Source organism: Macrobrachium nipponense, chromosome 31, assembly GCF_015104395.2.
Source record: "Macrobrachium nipponense isolate FS-2020 chromosome 31, ASM1510439v2, whole genome shotgun sequence".
Lineage (NCBI taxonomy): Eukaryota > Metazoa > Arthropoda > Malacostraca > Decapoda > Palaemonidae > Macrobrachium > Macrobrachium nipponense.
In genome coordinates, this window is record NC_061093.1 from 12,346,059 (window position 1) to 12,368,517 (window position 22,459).

At 40.6% G+C, this 22,459-nt stretch overlaps 1 protein-coding gene across 3 annotated transcripts in view; it reads right to left on the reverse strand.

Annotated features, from left to right (window-relative positions):
- Window positions 1–22,459, reverse strand: part of LOC135206637 (SAP30-binding protein-like) — a 142,614-nt gene that overhangs the window by 69,134 nt on the left and 51,021 nt on the right. For all 3 annotated transcript variants that reach the window (XM_064237987.1, XM_064237986.1, XM_064237988.1), the window contains exons 2-4: window positions 20,470–20,689; window positions 19,743–19,830; window positions 5,584–5,705 (exon numbers count right to left, since the gene is read on the reverse strand). In XM_064237987.1, the coding sequence (XP_064094057.1) occupies window positions 5,584–5,705; window positions 19,743–19,830; window positions 20,470–20,667 (408 nt within the window). In that variant the 5' untranslated portion in view covers window positions 20,668–20,689. The remainder of the gene's footprint in view (window positions 1–5,583; window positions 5,706–19,742; window positions 19,831–20,469; window positions 20,690–22,459) is intronic.

Here is a 22,459-nt window from a genome sequence, read left to right on the forward strand (position 1 = left end):
AGCGAAACAGGGAGAGAGTTACCACTATGACATACATATCTTGTGTGGCAAAAGAGAGAGAGAGAGTTATCTTTATTTAAAAGAGTGAAATGGACAGATTATTGTATTTATTTAAAATACTATCACATATGAATTTTGTAATTACAGTTATATTATTATTATTATTATTATTATGTGAAAGTATTAATAAACATAAAGTACACGTACTATAAAAATTCTCTCATCTCAGTACAAGGAGAGAGAGAGAGAGAGAGAGAGAGAGAGAGAGAGAGAGAGAGAATTACATGAACACTTAGTGGCAACAATACAACAGCTCTTCCCCCTCCTGTCACATTACTTGATATATTTGACAGCTTTAGTACTTAGAAAGAGTTAGAAAGAGAAGACTGGGATTTCATTAATTCTTACATCATTTTTTAATTCATAAACTAAAATCTTACTAATTACTATAGTATTTTCTTCAATGAATTGATATTATTGCTGTTTACATTAATATTAATATTTGAAAATAGTAAATCGTTTATTTATCATACAAAAAACATACATCTCTAAGAGAGAGAGAGAGAGAGAGAGAGAGAGAGAGAGAGAGAGAGAGAGAGAGAGAGAGAGAGAAATTATTATTTTTATTATGTGATATCATTTAATCTTATTAAACTTACTAATAAAGTAGTATTAATCAATATTAATATCTGAAAATCAGTAAATCATTTTTATCATAAATATTTATTTAGTCATGAAAATAACATCAAAATACATTAACCCTCTTACGCCGAAGGGGTATAATAAAAATCGTCTCCTGTACGCCGAGGGGGTCTCGGAGTGAGCGCCAAAGCGAAAAAAATATTTTTTTCAAAAAATCACAGCGCGCTTAGTTTTCAAGATTAAGAGTTCATTTTTGGCTCCTTATTTTGTCATTGCCTGAAGTTTGGTATGCAACCATCAGAAATGAAAAAAATATCATTATCATATATAAATAATGCAATATATGATAGCAAAAAAAAAAAATTTCATAAATAATTGTATTCAAATCGCACTGTGAGCAAAACGATTAAAGCTAACGAGTTAATTTTTTTTCATTGTTTTGCACACTAAATTGCGATCATTTTGGTATCATTTGGTATATAACACATTTTAAAACGATCAAAGCAACATAGAGAAAATATTATCACAAAATGATGCAGGAATTCGTAATGCATGGACATAAAAAAATGTATTTTTCAAAAATTCACCATAAATCTAAATATTGTTCTAGAGACTTCCAATTTGTTTCAAAATGAAGATAAATGATTGAATATTACTATACTGTAAGAGTTTTGGTTAAAAATTGCAGTTTTTGACCATTTCGGACAAGTTAAAGTTGACCAAATGTCGAATTTTTTAAATATATTTTTTTTATATGCAAATATTTAGAAAATGAGAAAAGCTACAACCTTCAATTATTTTTTGTTGTATTCTACACAAAATTGCACACATTTTCATATATAAAACTCTATGAAACGCCTAATATGAAACAGAGCAAATATAACAAGAATGTGAAGTACACATTTCGGAGATTTGCGGCGGAGAATCCGCGCGCGGAAGGAAGGAAAGTTTTTTTTTTAATTCACCATAAATCTAAATATTGTGCTAGTGACTTTGAATTTATTTCAAAATGAAGAAAAATGACTGAATATTACTAGACTTTAAGAGTTTTAGCTTACAATTGCATTTTTCGACTATTTCGCTAGAGTCAAAGTTGACCAAACGTGGTTTTTTTTCTATTTATTGTGATTTATATGCAAATATTTTGAAAATGAGAAGTGCTACAACCTTCAATCATTTTTAGTTGTTTTCTACATGAAATTGCGCACATTTTCATATATAAAACTTTATGTAACGGCTAAATTAAAATGGTGCAAACATTACGAAAATCGCACAAAAAAATTTTGATTTTTTTCGGAAGTTACCACGCATACGTGAGGAAAAAATGTTTTTTTTTCATAAATTCACCATAAATCGAAATATTGTGCTAGAGACTTCCAATTTGTTGCAAAAATTAAGATAAATGATTGAATATTACTAGAATATAAGAGTTTTAGCTTAAAATTGCGTTTTTCGACCATTTCGGTAGAGTCAAAGTTGACTGAAGGTTGAAATTTTGGCACTTATCGTTATTTATATGAAAATATTTCAAAACTGATAAAAGCTACAACCATGAGTTGTTTTTAGTTGTATTGTGCATGAAATTGTGCACATTTCCATATATAAAACTTTATGTAATGGCAAATTTAAAATGGTGCAAACATTACGACGTAAGGAAAAAGTTTTTTCATAAATTCACCATATATCGAAATACGTATTGTGCTAGAGACGTCCAATTTGTTGCAAAATGAAGGTAAGTGATTGAATATTACTAGAATATAAGAGTTTTAGCTTACAATTGCATTTTTCGACCATTTCGGTAGAGTCAAAGTTGAACGAAGGTTGAAATTTTGGCACTTATCGTTATTTATATGAAAATATTTCAAAACTGATAAAAGCTACAATCATGAGTATTTTTTTGTTGTATTCTACATGAAATTGCACACATTTCCATATATAATACTCCATGTAATGGCTAATTTAAAATGGTGCAAAAATTATGTCAAAGCGACGAAATAATTTCTGAGATGTGTCACTGATACTTTTTAGTGCGATAAGAAAGAAATTCGCGCCTGCGTAACGATTGTAAACAAAACGCCTTGATCCGTGAGCTCCCAGCATCCCCCAAGGCGTGTGATTCAAAAGTTTTCGCCTGGTAGGCCTATTAGTATTTTTCCGCAAATTTTTAAAAAACATTTTTATGACGACGTTTAATACGTCCAATCGGCACCCGGGAGACAATTTATCTCAACGTTTAATACGTCCAATCGGCATAAGAGGGTTAATCAGTGATTATTTTCATTGGAAAACCCGGCGAATAGGCGAATTTCCAGCAAATAATGGGTAGATATAGTCCAGAGAGAAATCGGTGAATCCGTGAGTCCGCGAATACAGGTTGCCCACTGTACACATATTATGAATAATTTTAGATATGTTCCTTAGAGAAACTCGCGAATGGGCGAGTTCTCCCACGAATAATTTTTAGATAGGTTCCAAAGAAAAAGCTGTGAATGGGCGAGTCCGCAAATCCAGAGAACGTGAATACAGGGGCCGCAATGCATGTTCTCTCTGCACCTACTACACATTGGATGAGGGTCCTCATACACTGAAGTTAGGAGCCCGAAGTTAGGAATCGTCAAGAAAGCTGCTGATGCCTGGACACTTCCTTGTTTCTAAGGGTACCCTAAACATGGTCAAACAATGTCCGACGGACAAACACTGTTACCATATCATAGGCGAAGCAGGACGTCATAAGCGTTGAAATGATGGAAGTATATCAGGCAAAAAATAGTGGTACCTGATGACATTGTATACCACTGTTTTTACTCTGCTCACAAGGCAAAAACTGGTAGATAAGGTTCGAAGGTGATGTCTGCTGGCAAAACACAGTTATTCAAGTCAGTGTGTAGACTTGGGCATCAGGTGGTTGTTGCAAGAAAATTGCACTATGCAGCATGATAATTGCTGTACTATGCAAAGACAAGGTGACAAGAAGGGAATGGTGCAAGGATTGGTTGCAGAAATGAAGTGACAGGGGGAGGCCATGCAACCATTTTACATGAATTGTTAATTGGTTATGAATCAGACTTCACAAACTACATGCAGGTGGACCCAAATGCCTTTTATGTCTTACTGGAGAAGGTGAAACCTTTTATAACAAAGCAAGATACTTGTATGAGAGAGCATTTCACCTGAAGCATGTCTAGAGGCAACGTTGATCTACCTTTCCAACGTGTGCTCCTACAGTTCCCTTCAATACAGGACAAGATTATCAAAGCAGTCTGTCTGCAATCATTCCTGATATGTGCCAAACCATACTTAAAGGTAAGCAATGCTTGTTTGTGACAAGTTAAAGACAGGTAATAAAAAATACATGCATAATGTGAAGGTAATAAAAATGACATGCATAATGTGAAGGACAGGCCTACTATTGAGCATATAGACATGTGTCATCTGTATCTGAAAAGACACTAGTGCTTGGAGTTTGGCAACTTGGACATCACTCAACTTGAAGGGCGACCCGTCAGGTAAAAAGAGATCATCTTTACACATATGTAACTCATCATTATAAAGGATTAGTTTGTCCAGACCTCTGAGCCTAACAACGGCTCTTCTCGGGCTGGTACACATACATGTAAAGCTGTTCATGAATACTGTTTCTAAACCTGTGATAAAGAGAAACTATGACTGTTGTTTCTTGCCCACCTTTAACTCAAATAACAGAGTATATTTGCATGTAATTTTGAATGCACAGACACATGTAATTATGTCCCTACCATATCATCGTATGCTTTCGTGTCTCACAGACAGTGTCTAAAATTCTGATACTATGAACATGGGCAGTGTCCAGTACACCTCTTGGAGCTCGCTGATGACGTCATCAGCGAGCCTTTCTGCTTCCCACTGTTAATTGGTAAAAATGTTTGTCCGTTGCACTTTGTTTGACCGTGTGGACGCACCTTTACTAGATCTCAAAGAAACCCTCACAGGGGAAATAAAAGTATCTAATATTCGACCACACAATACAAACAGCCAAAAACCCACGCTGAAAGCCAGAAAGAAAAGAAAAAGGGCAAACTAAACCAGATTAAAAAAAAAAAAAAAAAAAAACTACGTCCTCTCTTAAAGGCGGTAAAAAGAGTAACGGGTGTGGTCACTGGTTGCCAAGGGGTATGCAGGTGGTCTTTTACATATCTCGTGATCAAGCACAGATGCCAATAGTCCCTTGCATGCACAATTTTGTTAACTTTACTGGTTTCCAGCTGGCGCTAGATTTATCTTAATGTTAAGACCGAGGGTTTGTTTCATATATGAACAATTAAGTTTTGGAGTAGAGAGAAACTGTAGATGGAAGAATTGCTTTTAAAGACCAATGAGAAACTTCTCTAGAGGTTTTTCATTTCACAAGAGTAATGAGATGGTCAAGGGTGAAGTGGCATCCAGTTACCAGGGAATCATGCTCATGTGACAGTGGGAAATCTATCAAACTCCAATCTATGATATGAATGATCTTACTTTACTAAAAAGTTGCAATTGTTGGAAAAAAAGCAGTTTACTGTAATAAAAACTGAAAAAGTCCATTATACATTAAAAGGACTGAAGTGAAGGCTCATAAGGAGGGTAAGGAAAACTTAGCACCAATAATAGGTCACCACTTGAAGGTTCCAGTGCTTTCCAAGAAGGGGACACAACTGAAAATTTATTGATAACTTTGAATGGAAAGAATGAAAAAAAACTTCCATCACAAGAAGACTGAATTAAAATAAAAAAATACTTTTTCTAAATAAGGATGAAAAACATAACTAAAGTGCTGCTGTTATGTAGTCAAAGGTTCTCATTGTAATTGTAGTCTTACATTATACAAATGTTAACTTCTATTATTACTGTCTTACTTTTAAAAGTAAATATCTCTGAATACTGCATAAGAACTGGAAATGTAAGGTTACCCCCAAAATTATGTACCTGTAAATGTGGTGCACATTTTCCTGGTGGGGCTGCTGGCAACTTAACACCCAAGGTTTTCATTTTGCTTTTGTCATCTTCACCTTCATCCGAACCAGTATCCATGGGTTCTGAATTTAATTCTGGAAAAATATGAAATTTTCATTAGTAAAATGAAGTTTTATTGTATACTTACCGAACAATTATGATTATACCCACCCTCCTCCCCTTAGGTGGACGGACGGGCAGAAAGAATTGAATTCACCTGGGCAGTTGTACCTGGTTCTCCTGCGAGTGGAGGGAGATGACGTCATCACCACCAGTGTTGGCGACGCCTACGCGCTAAATTTGAATTTAGTCTCCTGCCGCTCGTGGAAATCACGGCTGTATAATTGTTCGGTAAGTATACAATAAAACTTCATTTTACTAATGAAAATTTCATTTTTATTGTAGTGTCTTACCGAACAATTATACAGCTGATTACACATTTATGGGAAGGTGGGATTCAGTGGACCACTAGTATTTCTAAATGGGTTACATTTATTACAATACCAGTAAACACTCGAGGTGTCTGTTGTACCTTACCTTGTAAGACAGCTACAGCAGACTGTTACTGCCTCTGGTCGGTGCTCTTCTTACTATTGTAGAGGAATTGGAATTTGACCAAAGTTAGCCTCTACAGGAGTGGAATCCTTCCGTAGTTCAAGCGAGTCAAGGCTGACTGACGGAGGATAGTAACAACAAAGATTGCCCTTGCCCTGGGCTAAGACCAGCAATTCAATCATACAAAACATTTGTCACCAACACCAGATTTAAAAACATATATACCCAACCATTATAAAATCTGACCTAACAGACTGGTGAGTATCCCAGGTACTCAGTACCCCCAGCTTCCCTTGAACTCGACAACCTATTTCAAGGTGAAAAGTTAGCATAGAGGTGACGACCCCTGTGCCGTTTCTCCCAACACCATGCCAGAAACCGCCACCGGACCTAACGTTCTACAATTCTCGAAAACCGTTTCTATCTCTTCGAGATAATGGCTCGCAAAAACCGAATTCGATCTCCAGAACGTACTCTGAAGAATCGAAGCTAAAGATAAATTCTTTCTAAATGCTAAAGAAGTTGCCACTGCTCTAACCTCGTGAGCTTTAACTCTCAGAACGGAAAGATTGTCGTTCTCGGACTGCGAGTGAGCTTCCCTGATAAGCTCTCTAATAAAGAACGATATAGCATTCTTAGAAAGAGGACGAGAGGGATTTTGAACCCGAGGTCCAGAGCTTAGAAGATTGGCCTCTAACCTCCTTAGTGGCAAGAAGATACTGCTTAATTGCCCTGACTGGACATAAGAGCCTTTCTTCTTCCTCATGTCCAACCAAATCAGATAAGTTTCTAACCACAAAACTCCTTGGCCAAGGACTAGACGGATTCTCGTTTTTGGCTAGAAAGGTCAAAGATACTGAAAACACAGCATTGCCTTGAGAGAAACCGACTCTTTTGTCTAAAGCATGCAATTCGCTGACATGCTTTGCAGAAGCTATTGCAATAAGAAAAAGAGTCTTTTTAGTCAAGTTCCTGAGTGAAGCCGACTTCAAGGGCTCAAACGGTGGCCCCATGAGGAACTTAAGCACCACATCTAAGTTCCAAGCCACTGAATCCTGAGGGAGCTTAGTGGTTTCGAAAGACCTAATGAGGTCCGACAGATCTGCATTGGAGGAAATATCCAAACCCCAATGTCGAAAAACCGAAGAAAGCATGGCTCTATATCCTCTGATCGTAGAAGGAGCCAGTTTCTTAGACTCTCTAAGAAATAGAAGAAAATCTGCTATCTCCGTTAAAGAGGTCGCAGAAGTAGAGACTTTAGCACCTCTACACCACTCTCTGAAGATTCTCCACTTCCCTTGATAGAGTTTGTTAGAAGACTCTCTCCTACAACGAGCGATAGCTTCTGCAGCTCTTCTTGAAAACCCTTTCGCTCTGACAAGATTTCGGACAGTCTGAAGCCTGTCAGAGCTAGAGCGGACAGGTTTTGGTGGAACCTTTTGAAGTGAGGTTGTTTGAGAAGCCACTTCTCTGGAGGAAGAAGCCTGGGGAAGTCTACTAACAACTGGAGAAGGTCCGGGAACCACTCTTTCCTGGGCCAAAAGGGAGCGATTAACGTCAGTGTTACATTGCTGTGTGACATGAACTTGTTCAGCACCTCTCTTATTAGACCGAACGGAGGGAATGCATAAGCTTCCAGACCCGACCAATCCAACAGCATTGCGTCCACCGACCAAGCTAGAGGATCTGGAACTGGAGAACAAAAGAGAGGAAGACGGTTGTTCCTTGATGTCGCGAACAGGTCTATGGACGGTCGTCCCCAAAGGCGCCAAAGTTTCTGACAAATTTTGTCGTCCAAAGTCCACTCCAGAGGTAACACTTGCTGTTGACGGCTTAGCTCGTCCGCCAGGACGTTCATCTTTCCCGGAACAAATCTCGGGACTAGCTGAACATTTGCTTCGTTTGTCCACAGGAGGAGATCCTTGGCCACTTCGTACAGAGAGAAAGACTGAGTCCCCCCCCTGTTTCCGCACGTACGAGAGAGCCGTGGAGTTGTCGGAATGTACTGCCACTACCTGACCTTCTACTAAGTTCCGAAACTGTCTGAGCCCCAGGAAAATTGCTAAAAGTTCCTTTACATTTATGTGGAACTACTTCTCCTTCTCCGACCAAGCTCCTGAAGCACGTTGATTTCCCAGCAGGGCTCCCCAACCTGTGTCCGATGCGTCGGAAAAGAACTGTAGGTTCGGGAGGATGGGTCTTAAATCTAACCCTTCTTCCAATCTTGCCCGAGACAGCCACCACCTAAGGTCCTCTTTTATTTGGTCTGTGACAGGAAAGGTAATCGAGTCCGGTTGCGTCTTCCTGCACCAAGAGGCTCTCAGAAAAAAACTGCAGCGGTCTCATGTGCAGTCTTCCCAACGTCACAAATTTCTCCACTGACGTCAATTTGCCCAGGAGCCTCATCCACTGATTGGCAGAACTTACCTTTTTGTCCAAGAACTCCTGAACTATCTCCAGACAGCTTTGGACCCTCTTCGGGGACAGAAAAGCCCAAAAAACTTGAGCATTCAGAGTCGTCCCCAAATAAAGGATGCTCTGAGATGGAACCAACTGGGACTTCTGTTTGTTGACCAGAATTCCTAACTTTCTGGCAAGATCCAGAGTTGTTCCAAGGTCCTTCATGCACCGACTCTCTGATTCCGACCGGAGAAGCCAATCGTCCAGATAGAGGGAGATTCTTACTCCTAATATGTGCAGCCAGCTTCCTATCGGGGATAGAACCCTGGTGAAAACTTGAGGAGCGGTCGCCAGTCCGAATCAAAGCGCCCGAAACTGAAACACCTTGCCTTCGAACATGAACCTCAGGTACTTCCGAGATTCGTGATGAATCGGAATGTGAAAATAAGCGTCTTGCATGTCCAGAGAAACCATCCAATCCCCCTGTCTGATGGACTCCAGAACCGACCGAGTGGTCTCCATATGAAATTTTGTTTTCTGGACATGCAAGTTCAGGGCGCTCACTTCCAAAACCGGCCTCCAGCCCCCTGATGACTTGGGAACTACAAAAAGGCGATTGTAAAAGCCTGGAGGAAATTCCCCTTCTATCTGTTCTATAGCTTCTTTGAGAATGAGCGCTTCCACTTCCGCGGCTAGCGCCAGAAATTTGTCTGAGCCCGGAGAGTATGCCTGGAATGGAATTGGCACAAGTGAGAGCGAGGGAGGTGAAATGAGAGGAATACGGTAGCCAAACTTGAGTACTTGCACTACCCAGGCTTCTGCTCCTCTGTTTTCGCATTCCTCCCAAAACAGAGCCAGCCTGCCTCCCACTGGTGCATGAAGAACCGAGCTTTCATTTGGAAGGTTTGTTAACCTTGGCCGAGGTCTTTGACTAAGGTCGCAAATTCGATTTCAGCCGAAAGAAGCGCTTGGGTTTTCTCCCTCGAAAAGGCGCTTGGGCCTGAGGGGAAACAGAAGGAACAGTCTCCAAAGGAGCTTTAGGTCTCTTAGTAGACTGTGCCAGCAAATACGAAGTAGATTTCTTATCTAGTGCCGACGAAATTGACAGCACTACATCGTCTGGAAAGAGGTTATCTTTCACAAAAGGAGCAAACAAGAGAGCCGACTTCTGTTGGGAAGTAACCCCTTTAGAAGCAAAGGAGCACCAAAGTTGCCTTTTCTTAAGGGTACCAAAGGCGATGAGCGAAGCTAACTCATCACATCCATCCCTAATGGATTTGTCCGCACAGGACAGAACACCAATCCAATCCTCCACTAAATCCTGTGAAAGAGAAGGACAGTCTTCGATCTTGGCCGCTAAAGCGCCAATAGTTCAATCAAGGAAGCTAAATACTTCCAAAAGTTTAAATTGGTTCTTTACAACGTGGTCCAACTCAGGCGCTGTAAAGAAAACTTTTGCTGCGGCGAAAGCAGATCTTCTAGAGGAGTCGATTAAACTGGAGAAGTCTCCCTGGGAGGAGGCAGAAACTCCCAGAGAAGGAGCTTCCCCAGTTACATAAAACCTATACCTCTTACGAAGCAACTTAGAGGGAGGGTAAGCAAACAGCGCCTTCCCTAAGTCTCTTTTCATAGACATCCATTTCTCCGTCTCTTTCAACGAATGTCTAACCGCTTTAGATAGAACAAGTTTTGGGAGGAGAGGGTCTGAAGTTTTCCTCCTCATCAAAAAAGTCGAAGTTGGGGAGCGCGGAGCCGCTTTCTCAAAATAATCTGGATAAGATACCAGAAGAAACCTAAGGAGACGTGAATAACACGAAAGGTGATGTGAATCCTCCTCCTCTACCTCTTCCTCATTTTCCGATACCGCCGAAGAAGTAGACGGGACTACAACCGGATCTGAAGGCTTCGAATCACCCTTGGACTCATTCATCCAGTTGGTTAACATCTCTAACTGCTTGCGCAAAGGCGCCAGAGACGAATCAAAAACAGTTAACGGAGGCTTGGAAGAGCCTAAATGTTCAGCAGGAGGCGGAATAACTACTTGCGCCTAGCTCGGAGCCGCCGAAATTCGAGGCGAAACAGGCGCAACAGACGAGAAAGCGCCTAATGAAACACCCTTAGAACGGCTAGCTACAGCTCTACCACAATCTCTACTAGTAGATGGAGCCGAAAAAGGAACAGATTGAGGCGAAAAACGAGCCGCTAATGGCCGTGGCGCAACACTACTCTCAGGCTCCTTATACTGCTTGACTGGAGGCGGCGAAGAATTGGCGCCTGAACGCCTCTTTAAGGGATGCGAAACGGGCGAATCTCGCCAAGAGTGCCGCGCAATCGGAGACGAATCGCTTGAATCAGTCGAAAGGCGTCTAACCGCAACACCTTTCCAGCGCTTAACTGAGTCCTGTTGAGGCACAACAGGTTCAACAAGAGAGGCGCCTGTCTGTGGGCAACTCCCGATCGACTCCCTTGGACTTCCGGTATGTCTTCTCCCCGGTGCGGGGGAGCTGGACAGTGACCTTTGTCTAGGAGACGTGTCAGGACAGACAGACGCACCCTCAACTACACTCTTACCTGAAACCGCTTTCTCCAAAAAAGTCTTAACCGAATTACCAAGTTGCATAACCGTATCCGCTAGTACCGAAAATTTCTGATCGAACCTCGATTCAAGACTGGCAATGGTGTCGGAAGAAACTACACGGGAAGCCGGAGAAGTGGGATTAGTAGGAGGAATAGGAGGTGTAGTTAAAGGAGACATAACAATTTGAGGAGAAACAGAAGGAACAGTTGCATCGCAAGAAGAAGCAGAGCTAAGCTTACTTTCCCTAAGCGCTGCTTTCCTAATTCTGTCTTTCGCTAATTTCTCCGAGTATGAACTAAAAAACTTCCATTGAGAATCAGTCCAATCACTACACTCATTACATGTTCGATCTGCTGAACAAACCTGTCCCCTACACTTAACACATTTAGTGTGAGAATCATACTCTAATTTGGATAGCCTAGTTTTACATCCTGAGATGCAAAACCTAACTCCCGACGGACTAGAATCCGACATGGCAACGCCTAAATAGTATTCAAATAAACAACAACGCCAAAAAAGAGTACTTCACCAATTCCGAAGATCAAATCCACTAGAAAAAAGCGAAGCAAAGTCATCCAACCGCACCGACCACCGATGTTCACCGGAAAAGAATTGGATTCACCTGGGCAGTTGTACCTGGTTCTCCCGCGAGTGGAGGGAGATGACGTCATCACCACCAGTGTTGGCGACGCCTACGCGCTAAATTTGAATTTAGTCTCCTGCCGCTCATGGAAATCACGGCTGTATAATTGTTCGGTAAGACACTACAATAAAATTGGAAGTTTCAGGATCTTAAATGAGGAAATGTCTATAGTAAGAACATAACAAGAACTTAAGCACAAGTTACCATTACAACAGTGGTTTACTTGGATGTTACTCAAGAGGTACTAGTTTTTCGTCTTTTTATACAGTAAAAAAAATCACAAATAAACTTATGTAGTAGTCTTAGTTACAGGTGGGGATACAGTATATGTAAATAAATATATTGATTTGTCCATATATTTGTCCAAAATCATGCTATTTCTAATAGAAAGGGAGGCTCCAGAGAAAACACAAGTAACAGTCACATTTGTAGTTCAGCATATGTGTGAAAAAAAAAATTATTAAAAAAGACAAACAATTTACAGTCTATACAATGGAAATTAATTGCCATCACAGTTCTAGGGTGGCTTCATCAATTCATTTTATGAGTCTTTATACCAGAACTCATATACGCAATCTGAACTGCAGTTGGAACAATAAAATTACAAACACCTGATGAAGAAAGGCAACTTGGTAATTTCCCTTTTACAACTAAAAGACAATTTTACATATGATTTGTTATATAATCACTAGTTTCACATCAATTTGTGGCACGTATGAAAAGGCACAGTTCAGGAGCAGTTGAAGAAAGGAGAAGAAAACCTACAGAATGCTGGACACATGAATCGAATGAGGTAGTGAAACAAATGTACAATATTTCAATTATTCAGGAAGTCCAAGTATAAATGCAATATGATATTGTTATTGTACAATAAAGTTTCATACATACTTACCTGGCAGATATATACTTAGCTATAGACTCCGTCGTCCCTGACAGAAATTCGAATTTCGCGGCACACGCTACAGGTAGGTAGGTCAGGTGATCTACCGTCCCGCCGCTGGGTGGCAGGAATAGGAACCATTACCTTCTAGAACCAGATTTTCTCTTCCACCTGTCTCCTGCAGGGAGGCTGGGTGGGCCATTAATCGTATATATCTGCCAGGTAAGTATGTATGAAACTTTATTGTACAATAACAATATCATTTTCATACATCCAACTTCCCTGACAGATATATACTTAGCTGATTGGCACCCTTTGGTGGAGGGTAAGAGACAGCTATTCACTGATTAGACAGGTAAACAACATACAGTAGTACCTCGAGATACGAAAGGCTCTACTCACGAAAAACTCGAGATACGAAAGCCAATGCGAAAAATTTTACTGCTCTACATACAAAAAGTTTTCAAGATACGAAAGGTTGTTGCTGTAAATTCCCGAGATTTGCCCGGACCACCGAGAACAATTTTAAAACTCCCGCGCTGCCAACTGAGTAAACTCGCCACCATCCTCCCACTCTTCCATTGGTTCCTGATGCTAGTCACCCCATAAGGTCCTGCTCTCCTATTGGTCAGCCTCTACCCCTTCTGCTTTAAGTATTCTATTGGTAAAAGGTTGCTGTAAATTGAAAAACTTATTCATGCAATACATTTAATAAAAAAAAAACATTAGGTAAAGATAGAATAAAGAATAGAAATGAATGGTTATTATACTGTTTGGTAGTTTCAGTAGTTGAAGAGAGATAATGAAAATTTATGGCTTACTGTGTAAAAGTGATTGCTTGGCGATCGTTCAATACTCGTAAGTGCTGGATGTAAACAGACGTTTGGAAGTTTTTCTTTTGTTTGTTTATTATAGTTAATGGTTACTTAATAATTATTTGAAATGAGTACATGCAATACATTTAATAAAAAAAATTGTGAATTAGATATCATAAAATATAAAATAAATCAGACTGTCAACAAATACGTAATTTTTAGAATTCTTCTTCTTTTTTATTATTACGTTACGTATACGTATGTTTCATTATAGCTGTCAGTAACTCGGTATCTCCATTAGGTAAAGATAGAATAAAGAATAGAAATGAATGGTTATTATACTGTTTGGTGGTTTCATTAGTTGAAGAGAGATACTAATGACAATTTATGGCTTACTGTGTGCTAGGAAAAATGATTGCTTGGCGCTCATTCGATTCTCGTAAGACGGGTAAGAGCTGAATGTAAACAATCGATTGGAAGGTTTGTTTTTTGTTTGTTTGTGTATTATAGTTAATGATTAATTAATATTTATTTGAAATGAGTACATACTGATTATTTATACATTTTAGTGGCATATTCTAAGCTTTTAGCTCTTAGGTTTAGATGTCAGAATCATAGACTAGGCTACAGTAGCAACCGCTAACATAGGCTAGGCTTATTGCTAAGGGACATATGCTAAAGTCCTAATATATGCAGTAAAAATGGGGTTGAACATTGCATGCAGTTGAATATTACTCAAGTATGTACAGTATTTTGCCTTTTTGGATTCATATTTCTTCCGTCGTAACCCTAGAACATGTGTTTTAGGCCTGGAAATGTAATTTACTGGGGTGTTTTTGGAGGGCTTGGAACGGATTAGCCATTTTACATGTAAAATGTGTTCCAAGATACGATAAAATCATGATACGAAGGCCGTCTCGGAACGGATTAATTTCGTATCTCGAGGTACCACTGTACGTTGTAGGCAATATACAAATAAAACCTTGGTTCCTATGTGTTTAGACGAAGGGTTGACTTCCTAGCTATTGCTAGGAACCTGCTTTGTCTCAAGAGCCTCAGCGAGGATGTGACCTATGGTTGAGAGCTCTTGTGAGGACTGTCAATGGGGTCTTATCCACTTACTCGACAGAACCTGATGGCAATTGTCACTGGAGTCTTATCCACTTACACGACAATATACCTATGCCTAGTGGCATAATTAAGGAGCACAACACCGATCCCGATCACCTGATCCTAACACGAGGGTTTGTGCTTAATTTGAAAAGAGTTATCCCCAAACTCCTTTCAAACAACCCAAAGTAAAAATACTATGTTAAAATAAAAATTAACTCACTTAGTTAAGGATCAGTGTCGGCTCCCTATCCCAGCAAAGTATCCTTAGACACGTATAACCAAGAGAGAAGGATCTCTCATAGGTCAACTTGACCTCCTTCATGTAATGGGAAGTCAACACAGAGTTGCATCTCCCGTAAGTGACAGCTAATATGTCCTGATGACATATTGTTATGGAAAGAACAAGAATTCATAAAAGCTCGCACTTCATGCGCTTTTAATTCTCAGCTGTTTGAAGGAATCATCAAGTTACTCATGAAGTGCTTTAGCGATCACACTTGTTTCAAGGAAGACCAAGGCTTTCTTTGAAATGGATCTCCTGTGGATGAAGCCTAGAGCCTGGCTGGTGCCTCGTGCCTGGCTGGAGCCTCGCGCCTGCCTGGCGTCTGACGCTTGGTATTATTTGGCGCTTGGAGCCTTGCGTCTGCCTGGCGCCTGCCTGGCATCTCGCGCTTGGTTGGCACCTAGTCCTGGAAGGCGCTTTTCGCCTGACTCCTGGCTGGCACCTTGAGCCTGGAAGTAGCTTCGCGCCTGTCTCCAGACTGGCACTATTTGGCGCTTGGCGCCTGGCTGACTCCTCTCCACTTGCTGGAGCTTCGAGCTTGGTAGAGTCTCGAGGATGTCTGGCGATGTCCACATCGGACACTTATCTGTCCGATTTGTTCGCCTCTAGCGCATCTGCGCTAGGTTGGAGGCCCCCTCTTCTCTTCATCAGACAATGACAGTGTTCCTTGAAACTGTCTGCCTCTGGCGTTTTTTACGCCTGTTTTGGCATTTGGCGCCTGGTTGGCGCTACATTGTCCGAAAGTCCTGAACCTCCACAATAGTTTATCAGGAGATTGGAGAAGGGTGGAAGAAATTCTTCCACTTTGAGCTTTTGGCCTCTCCGCCAGGGGAGATGATTGTGGTAAACTACATCCATTAGACGATAGGACATCTGACAGTACAAGAGATAAGAGTCTTCCTCCGAGGAGGATCCTTCTTGAATCCTTCCGTTGCTACAAGATCTCTTCTTACTTGTTGATGAAGTTCCTCGTTGCAGAATCTTCCCTATCCTTGTCTGAAGGAAGGGAAGGAGCTTGGAAGTTGAAGGAGACTCCGAGCTGAAATTGGGAGGACTCCTGATTTCTAGCTCTTCATTGTATCCCTCTGAATACCTTCTGGGAAGCATTTCGAGCCCTCATCGCATCCCAAAGACTTTGAAGGCATAACGTTTAAACCATCTCTTCTTCTGTAGGTGAAAACGTAAGTACCCTGCCTGGGCAACGAAACTTCTATCTGAAAGCGTTGAGTCAGGAATAGAGGGTTTTAGTTCTTTTGCCAGACATACTATGCTGGCAAGAACCCATTGTCGAGTCTCCATTGAAAATGATGCGAGATTCCAATGCACAAAAAATTCACTTGTCTTCTTGGTCGTTTAGGGCCAAGAGAAACAAAGAATTCCCTCATAAAATTTCTCAAAGAAGTTTGATGAGGAGCAGTTCCATCTTGTCGGAACACGGAATCTGAGGCCACAAAAGATCCCATTCGAAGTACATGATATCCTACTCTTGTTGTATTGAGGAATTGTATAAGATCCCGAAGATCTTAATCCTCTGCTATCTCTAATTCCCCTTGTATAGACAGAGTATAGCCTTTTACTGCCTCTTTGATAGCAGATATATACAAAGGTGATTCTTCCCTCTGAAAAGGAAGAAAAAAAAAACCTATATGTGGTTCACAGAGATATCGGAAGAGGACAGTTTCCTCTTCCATCAAGCACGATCTGCAGCAATTCTGTCCTGGCCATGACTATTGTCATTCACCTTGAAAAATCCTCTCATTCATGTCCACTTCTGGTCAGTCTGCACGCAGACAGACTCAGAGTGGAGAGGTTGTTAAGGTCTATTTATAATAGATGATGATCGAAAATCCAAACTTTCTTGGAACAGACTTCTAAAACATGCTGTGAGAAGAACGTGACCTCTGTGAATCCAATCTCTCTAACACCAAAATGAGGCATAAAGTATCATTCTCTCTTCCTTTGACGCCCATGTATCTTAATATCCATTAAGAATGTATAATCTAGGGGAAAAAAGACTAAAGTTTATTCCCCTTTTAAACTAAAAAATGGCATATATTGCTACCTTTCTTGGTTCGAGAATAAGGAAGCAGTATAGAAGCAGCATGTTCGTCTTCCATCTTGCGAAGAGATCTATGACGAAGACATCTCGCAGGCTTCCACAACTCTCTTTCCAAATAAGATTAGATATAAGTCAATAGTTATATTGTCGATCGAGAAGGTTCTCACAGACGTGCAACGAACCTCTTAAGGATCGTTACGTTCCGTGTCTGTGTTCCGAACAGATTCTCTCTTGTTAACGCAAACAGAGGCGAAAAAAAGAGATTCTCAATACTTCTTGAAATATGAGAGAGCTGTGGAAATGGCTTAATTGATTTAAGTCATTTCGTCCCTCCTTGGGATCGAGCCCCCTTCAAGATAGACGGGGAACGAAATCAGGAACGAACCGTGCCGTTACTGAGCCTGCTGTCAGAGAGGCTACTGAACCCTTCGATTAATAACTCGCTATATCGAAAAGTTAGCAAGTCCAATATTTTGCTTCTGTAAGCATGAGAGCATCAATTAATATATATAGCTCTACTGCATTAAATTCATATGGTAGTCTCATTCATATAATGCTGATACATTGTGGTAAACATTACCGCAAGGTTATACGTAAGTGATCTTTTTATTGAAAACTCCTTAGCAAAACGAATACCATGTTATTCATGTTTGCCTATAAATCCCCTCAATTCGAGGCTAAGTCCATGATTGTAGGGGGAATACTATACGGTTAACCATTCGATCCCGTTGGAGAGAGAGATGTAACCGACTGTTCATGACCAAGAACTGGATGGTACTGTATTGGCCTACAATGACAGCCGTCTCGTTCGCTGCCTGGCTGCATTCATCCTGAGTTGCCAGTTACTCCATTCAATGAAGGAATATAATAAAATTATTCTCGAGCCTAAGGAAGCTCTCAATAATGCAAATTTAAGCCAAACAACCTTTGTTAAATACTGAAGCTGAGTAGGTATTGTCGTAACAAACCTTTTAAGCGAAGTCCTTACTAGGAAATTCCTATAAGGATATAGATAATTCCGTAGCGAACCACAAAGGCAACTATGGTATGTGTATATGACTTGTCATTCAGTAGTCGTATACACCAAATCTTCTTACTACATTCTTTCCTCTCCGATGCAGAGAGAGAATGGAAATCTTACTCTCTTTGTTCTTTTCCGAATTAGTATTAGTCAAAAGAGATCGCAATGAAAACCTAGGATCAAAGAGAATCCCTCAAACTTTTATTCTCTTGGAGATAAGGCCGTATTCCACGCCTCTATTATCTGGAAGAGCCTCTAATCAATGAATGAGAGCTCGTACGAATCTTGTTCAATTTCCAAACGATTGCCACTCTTTCTGTAAATGGTTGGTTGCATTATTTTTAGAAGGGGGATGATTTTAATATCCTCTTACTAGTAATGAACTAATTCTCTCAATAAAAAAAGGTCTCTAAGGTCTTATAAACTGAGAGACCTGCCCCCTTATTGGCTTCCAATTCCGATCTATCTTCCATTTCCTGTCCATCAAGTTGGGAGAAGAATGAGCAACCGGAGCAGAGCGCCTCCTTTCATAAGGTGAAGGGCTTTTAGCAGTACCGACTCTAACCTGACAAGGGCTACGGCCGCCTGTGCGACATCTTGAGTCCCTGCCAGGAAAAGGCCGATGTTGCACTTGCCTTAATTGCATTAAGACTATCCTGAGAAGGGCGACGACTGCCTGTGCGACAACTCCCGTCCCTATCAGGAGAAGGCCTCGAATGTCTTTCACCTTTCGCAGAATCAGGCATTCTTGCGAAAATTCCTGAAAGAGGAGCCTCTCGGTCCGCCTTTAACTCCATCTCTGATGAAGATCCTGGTTCATAGCTTCAGGCGCTTTGCGCCTCGTTTCAGGCGCTTCAGGCGCTTTGCGCCTCATTTCAGGTGCTTCAGGCGCTTTGAGCCTCGTTTCAGGCGCCTCTTTATAATCCTCTCGCCTTGTCGGCGTTTTGCGCCTGGCCGCCTCGTCCGAGCTGTCAAAGACTTCTATCGGACGGGATTTCTTAACAGGAAGGAAGTGATCCTTTCTCCTGGGAGGATCCTTCTTCAAAATTTCCATTAACGAAGATATCTGCTGTTGCATTTCTCCTAGGATCTTTGTAGCAGCGTCTTCTTTCTCCATATCCGATCTAGGGGAAGGAGGATTTAATGAATAAATCTCTTTCTTCTTCTTCTCAGGTGGATAGTCTTCCAGAAAACTTTCCGGGCTAGAATCCCAAGCTGGCGATTTCCACGATCTTTTAGAAGGTCTCGATAGCTTGTCAGAACTCCACCCTATTTTCCTTTCAATGAAGAATCGGATGACGAAAAACGAAAATCAAGTCAGGAGATACCACAAACGTATGTTTACAACATGACCGACAGAGAAAATCTGGTTCTAGAAGGTAATGGTTCCTATTCCTGCCACCCAGCGGCGGGACGGTAGATCACCTGACCTACCTACCTGTAGCGTGTGCCGCGAAATTCGAATTTCTGTCGGGGACGACGGAGTCTATAGCTAAGTATATATCTGTCAGGGAAGTTGAATGTATGAAAACAAAGAGGTAAATGGCACAGTGTTGTGCAGTGATAGTTTGCTGTACTACTGTTAAGCCTTCTCTATAGGTCTTTACAGGGATTCATTTTGTGAATACAGTAATTTATGAACAAAAGGTTCATCCATAATCTAGCAGTTAAGAGCATAATTCTGAGAATGACTTAAATAGTGTTTTTTTATTCTTAGAGCCATCCCATGTTCAGAAAAATAGTTTAAAGTTAAAAAATATGTTTATATTATACTTCGATATGTACCTTCATCTGGCTCCTCCTCTTCCTCTCTCTCTAGGTCCTCTCCTTCATCGTCATCATCTTCATTGGCATAGGATACCAATCTGTTTAACTGTAAAGGTAAAGCACAGAAACAATAAAAAACAATGTCATGCAGTTCTTAGCACTTGGACTCAAAAAATCTCAAGGTAATAAAGGGGTCAATAAAATGACATCCTAACTGCAAGGTGAAAAAACATTTATCTCATAGAATTCATTCTGAAAACCAAATCAAGCCATCAATCTTTTCACCTGGCTATCTAGAATAAATGGAAAGATGGCCATGACATCTCAAGTAGCATACTACTGTGATAAAAGAAATAACAAAAGCAAAAGGCAACACTGTAGGAAATTAAAAGAAATAATCTAGTACGTATATGAACTTGTGGTAGAATACTGAACTGCGTATGCATCTTCAAGAATAGCTAATCCCTCAAATACTATCGAGAGCCAAAGTTCTAGTGCCTAAAATAAAAATGCACAAAGTAGAATTAATATTTCAATCATGAAACATTCTGAACTGAAAGGGCAAGATTAATCTGTACACTCCAGTTATTGTAGATAGTGTACAGTATATTTAGATATTTTTTTTATTTCCTCAAAATATATGATAAAATACTAAAAAAAAAAAAAAAAAATTACTACCATATGAAAAATTTACCTGTGAGCCATAAACTAAGGAATACTGAGAAGGCAAACGACCAAGTTGTACCTTTTTTTGTGGCGTGTTAGTGCCTGATTCAGCTGAGCGGACACTAAGAGGAGTTTCCTTTCTGCTTCCTTCATCCCTCAGTTCTGAAACTCTCAAGACTGCAGGAGAGGATTTATGTGAACTATCTCCAACACTGGTCTGCTCATCATCTTCCCCTTCTGAATCTGTATAATTTGCAGTCAACTGACCCAAGGACATGATGAACTTTTACTCCCACTTGCTGAAAGAGAAACGTGAGTGATAATTGAAGTTTTTGACAATTTAGATAAGTTTCCCAAACTTTTTCAGGCTGGCATCCCCTTGGCTTCCAGATGGATTCCTAGTGCCCTCCTCCACCCAATACACACATGCATTATCTTTTTTTTTTTTTTTTTTTTTTTTTTTTTTTTTTTTTTTTTTTTTTTTTTTTTTTGGGGGTTTTTTTTTTTTTTTTTTTTGGGGGGGGGGGGTTGCTTCAAATTGAAAACAACAATATTATTAGAAATGGAATTTTTATTCTAAAATTAATATTAATAATACTTACCTGTATAATTTATCTAGCCCTAAATCCCCAAAAACCGCACCAAAATTTACCACATTGGCAACCCTGTTACCTCCTATTCTGTCCGCCAGTTGGCAACACTGTCGTTGACAGATACGAAAACCTTCCCTCAAATCAGTTGTGATAGGCAGATCGTGGGGTAGGATGGGTGGGACTAGATAAATTATACAGGTAAGTATTATTAATATTAATTTTAGAATAAAAATTCCATATTAATAAACATTACCTTAATATAATTTATCTAGCCCGATTAACCACATTGAAAAGGAGGAGGGAATCTGAATACAATTTCCCCTTCGGACAGAATAGGAGAAAACAAACAAAGAAATATATATCATAGGCAGTCAAAACTCAACCCAAGGTCAAAGATACTAACAACTCAAAGTCTCCTACCATAATGCCACCAACTGCGGTAGCACAGGACAAGGAGTAAGTGCATAGTCAGTCCGTCTGTACTAAAGTCAGGTGACCGACCAGGTGACCAGTCAGACGAATTGCGGACAGCAAGGCTGCACCCTGAAGACTATCAAGCACTATTCTTTCCCTAAAGGATGAGTGTCTGGACTGTCTGGGCGATTCAAAGCTAAGCAAACCTTGGGGGTGTATCAACGCAACCCGAAGTCGCCAGCAACGAATCGGCTCATGAGCAACTCCTAACTCGAGCTTTCTGGTGCCAAGAGAAAGGACCGCGGAGCAAAAAGGCGACAAAAAGTAGATGGTGAGCGAGTCACCAGATGACAGCAGACGATCCATCGACTAATTCCCTGACCAGGACAGTGGAAGAAGCAGGAGTCGTCAGGACAAGCGAACCAGTGGCTAGTCCTAGGTCAGCATCGACTCTGGGAGAAGCGTAGTCGCCAGTGCCGACAACCCAGTGGCTGGAACCATTTCACACTGAAAATGGAAGCAGCATGAGTTGCCAAGCAGTCAGTCCTTGTCATCAAAAACACCTAAATACCAAACTGCCTAATTCCATTATAACTACGTCAAAAACTGCCATGGGTTATAATACAAAAACAAAAAATATATAAAACAAATTAATGAATAATATACAGGTAGCAACCAAACGTAAAACAGGAAGACTACCTAATTCTCCTGTCTGACGACCTGTCCTGCCATCACCAACGGGCCCAAAGAACGAAGGTCGCCTAGAACTAGAGAAATATCCCTCAAGTAAAAAGAGGCAAAACAGAATTAGAACGCCAAGTCGCCGCCTCAAGCACCTTGGCGACTGAGACATTCTTCATAAAAGCTACTGATGCAGCAACTGCTCTAATACCGTGTGCTCTCGGCGTCTGGTCTTCCCCAGCAGCCGAACCACCAGTTTTAACGATCAGATCTCTGAGAAAAAAAGGATACACCATTCTTTGAAATAGGTCTCTTGACATTTCGGGGTGAAACAAACAGATGACGGGGACGACCCTGAATGTCCTTCGTGCGGCGTAAATA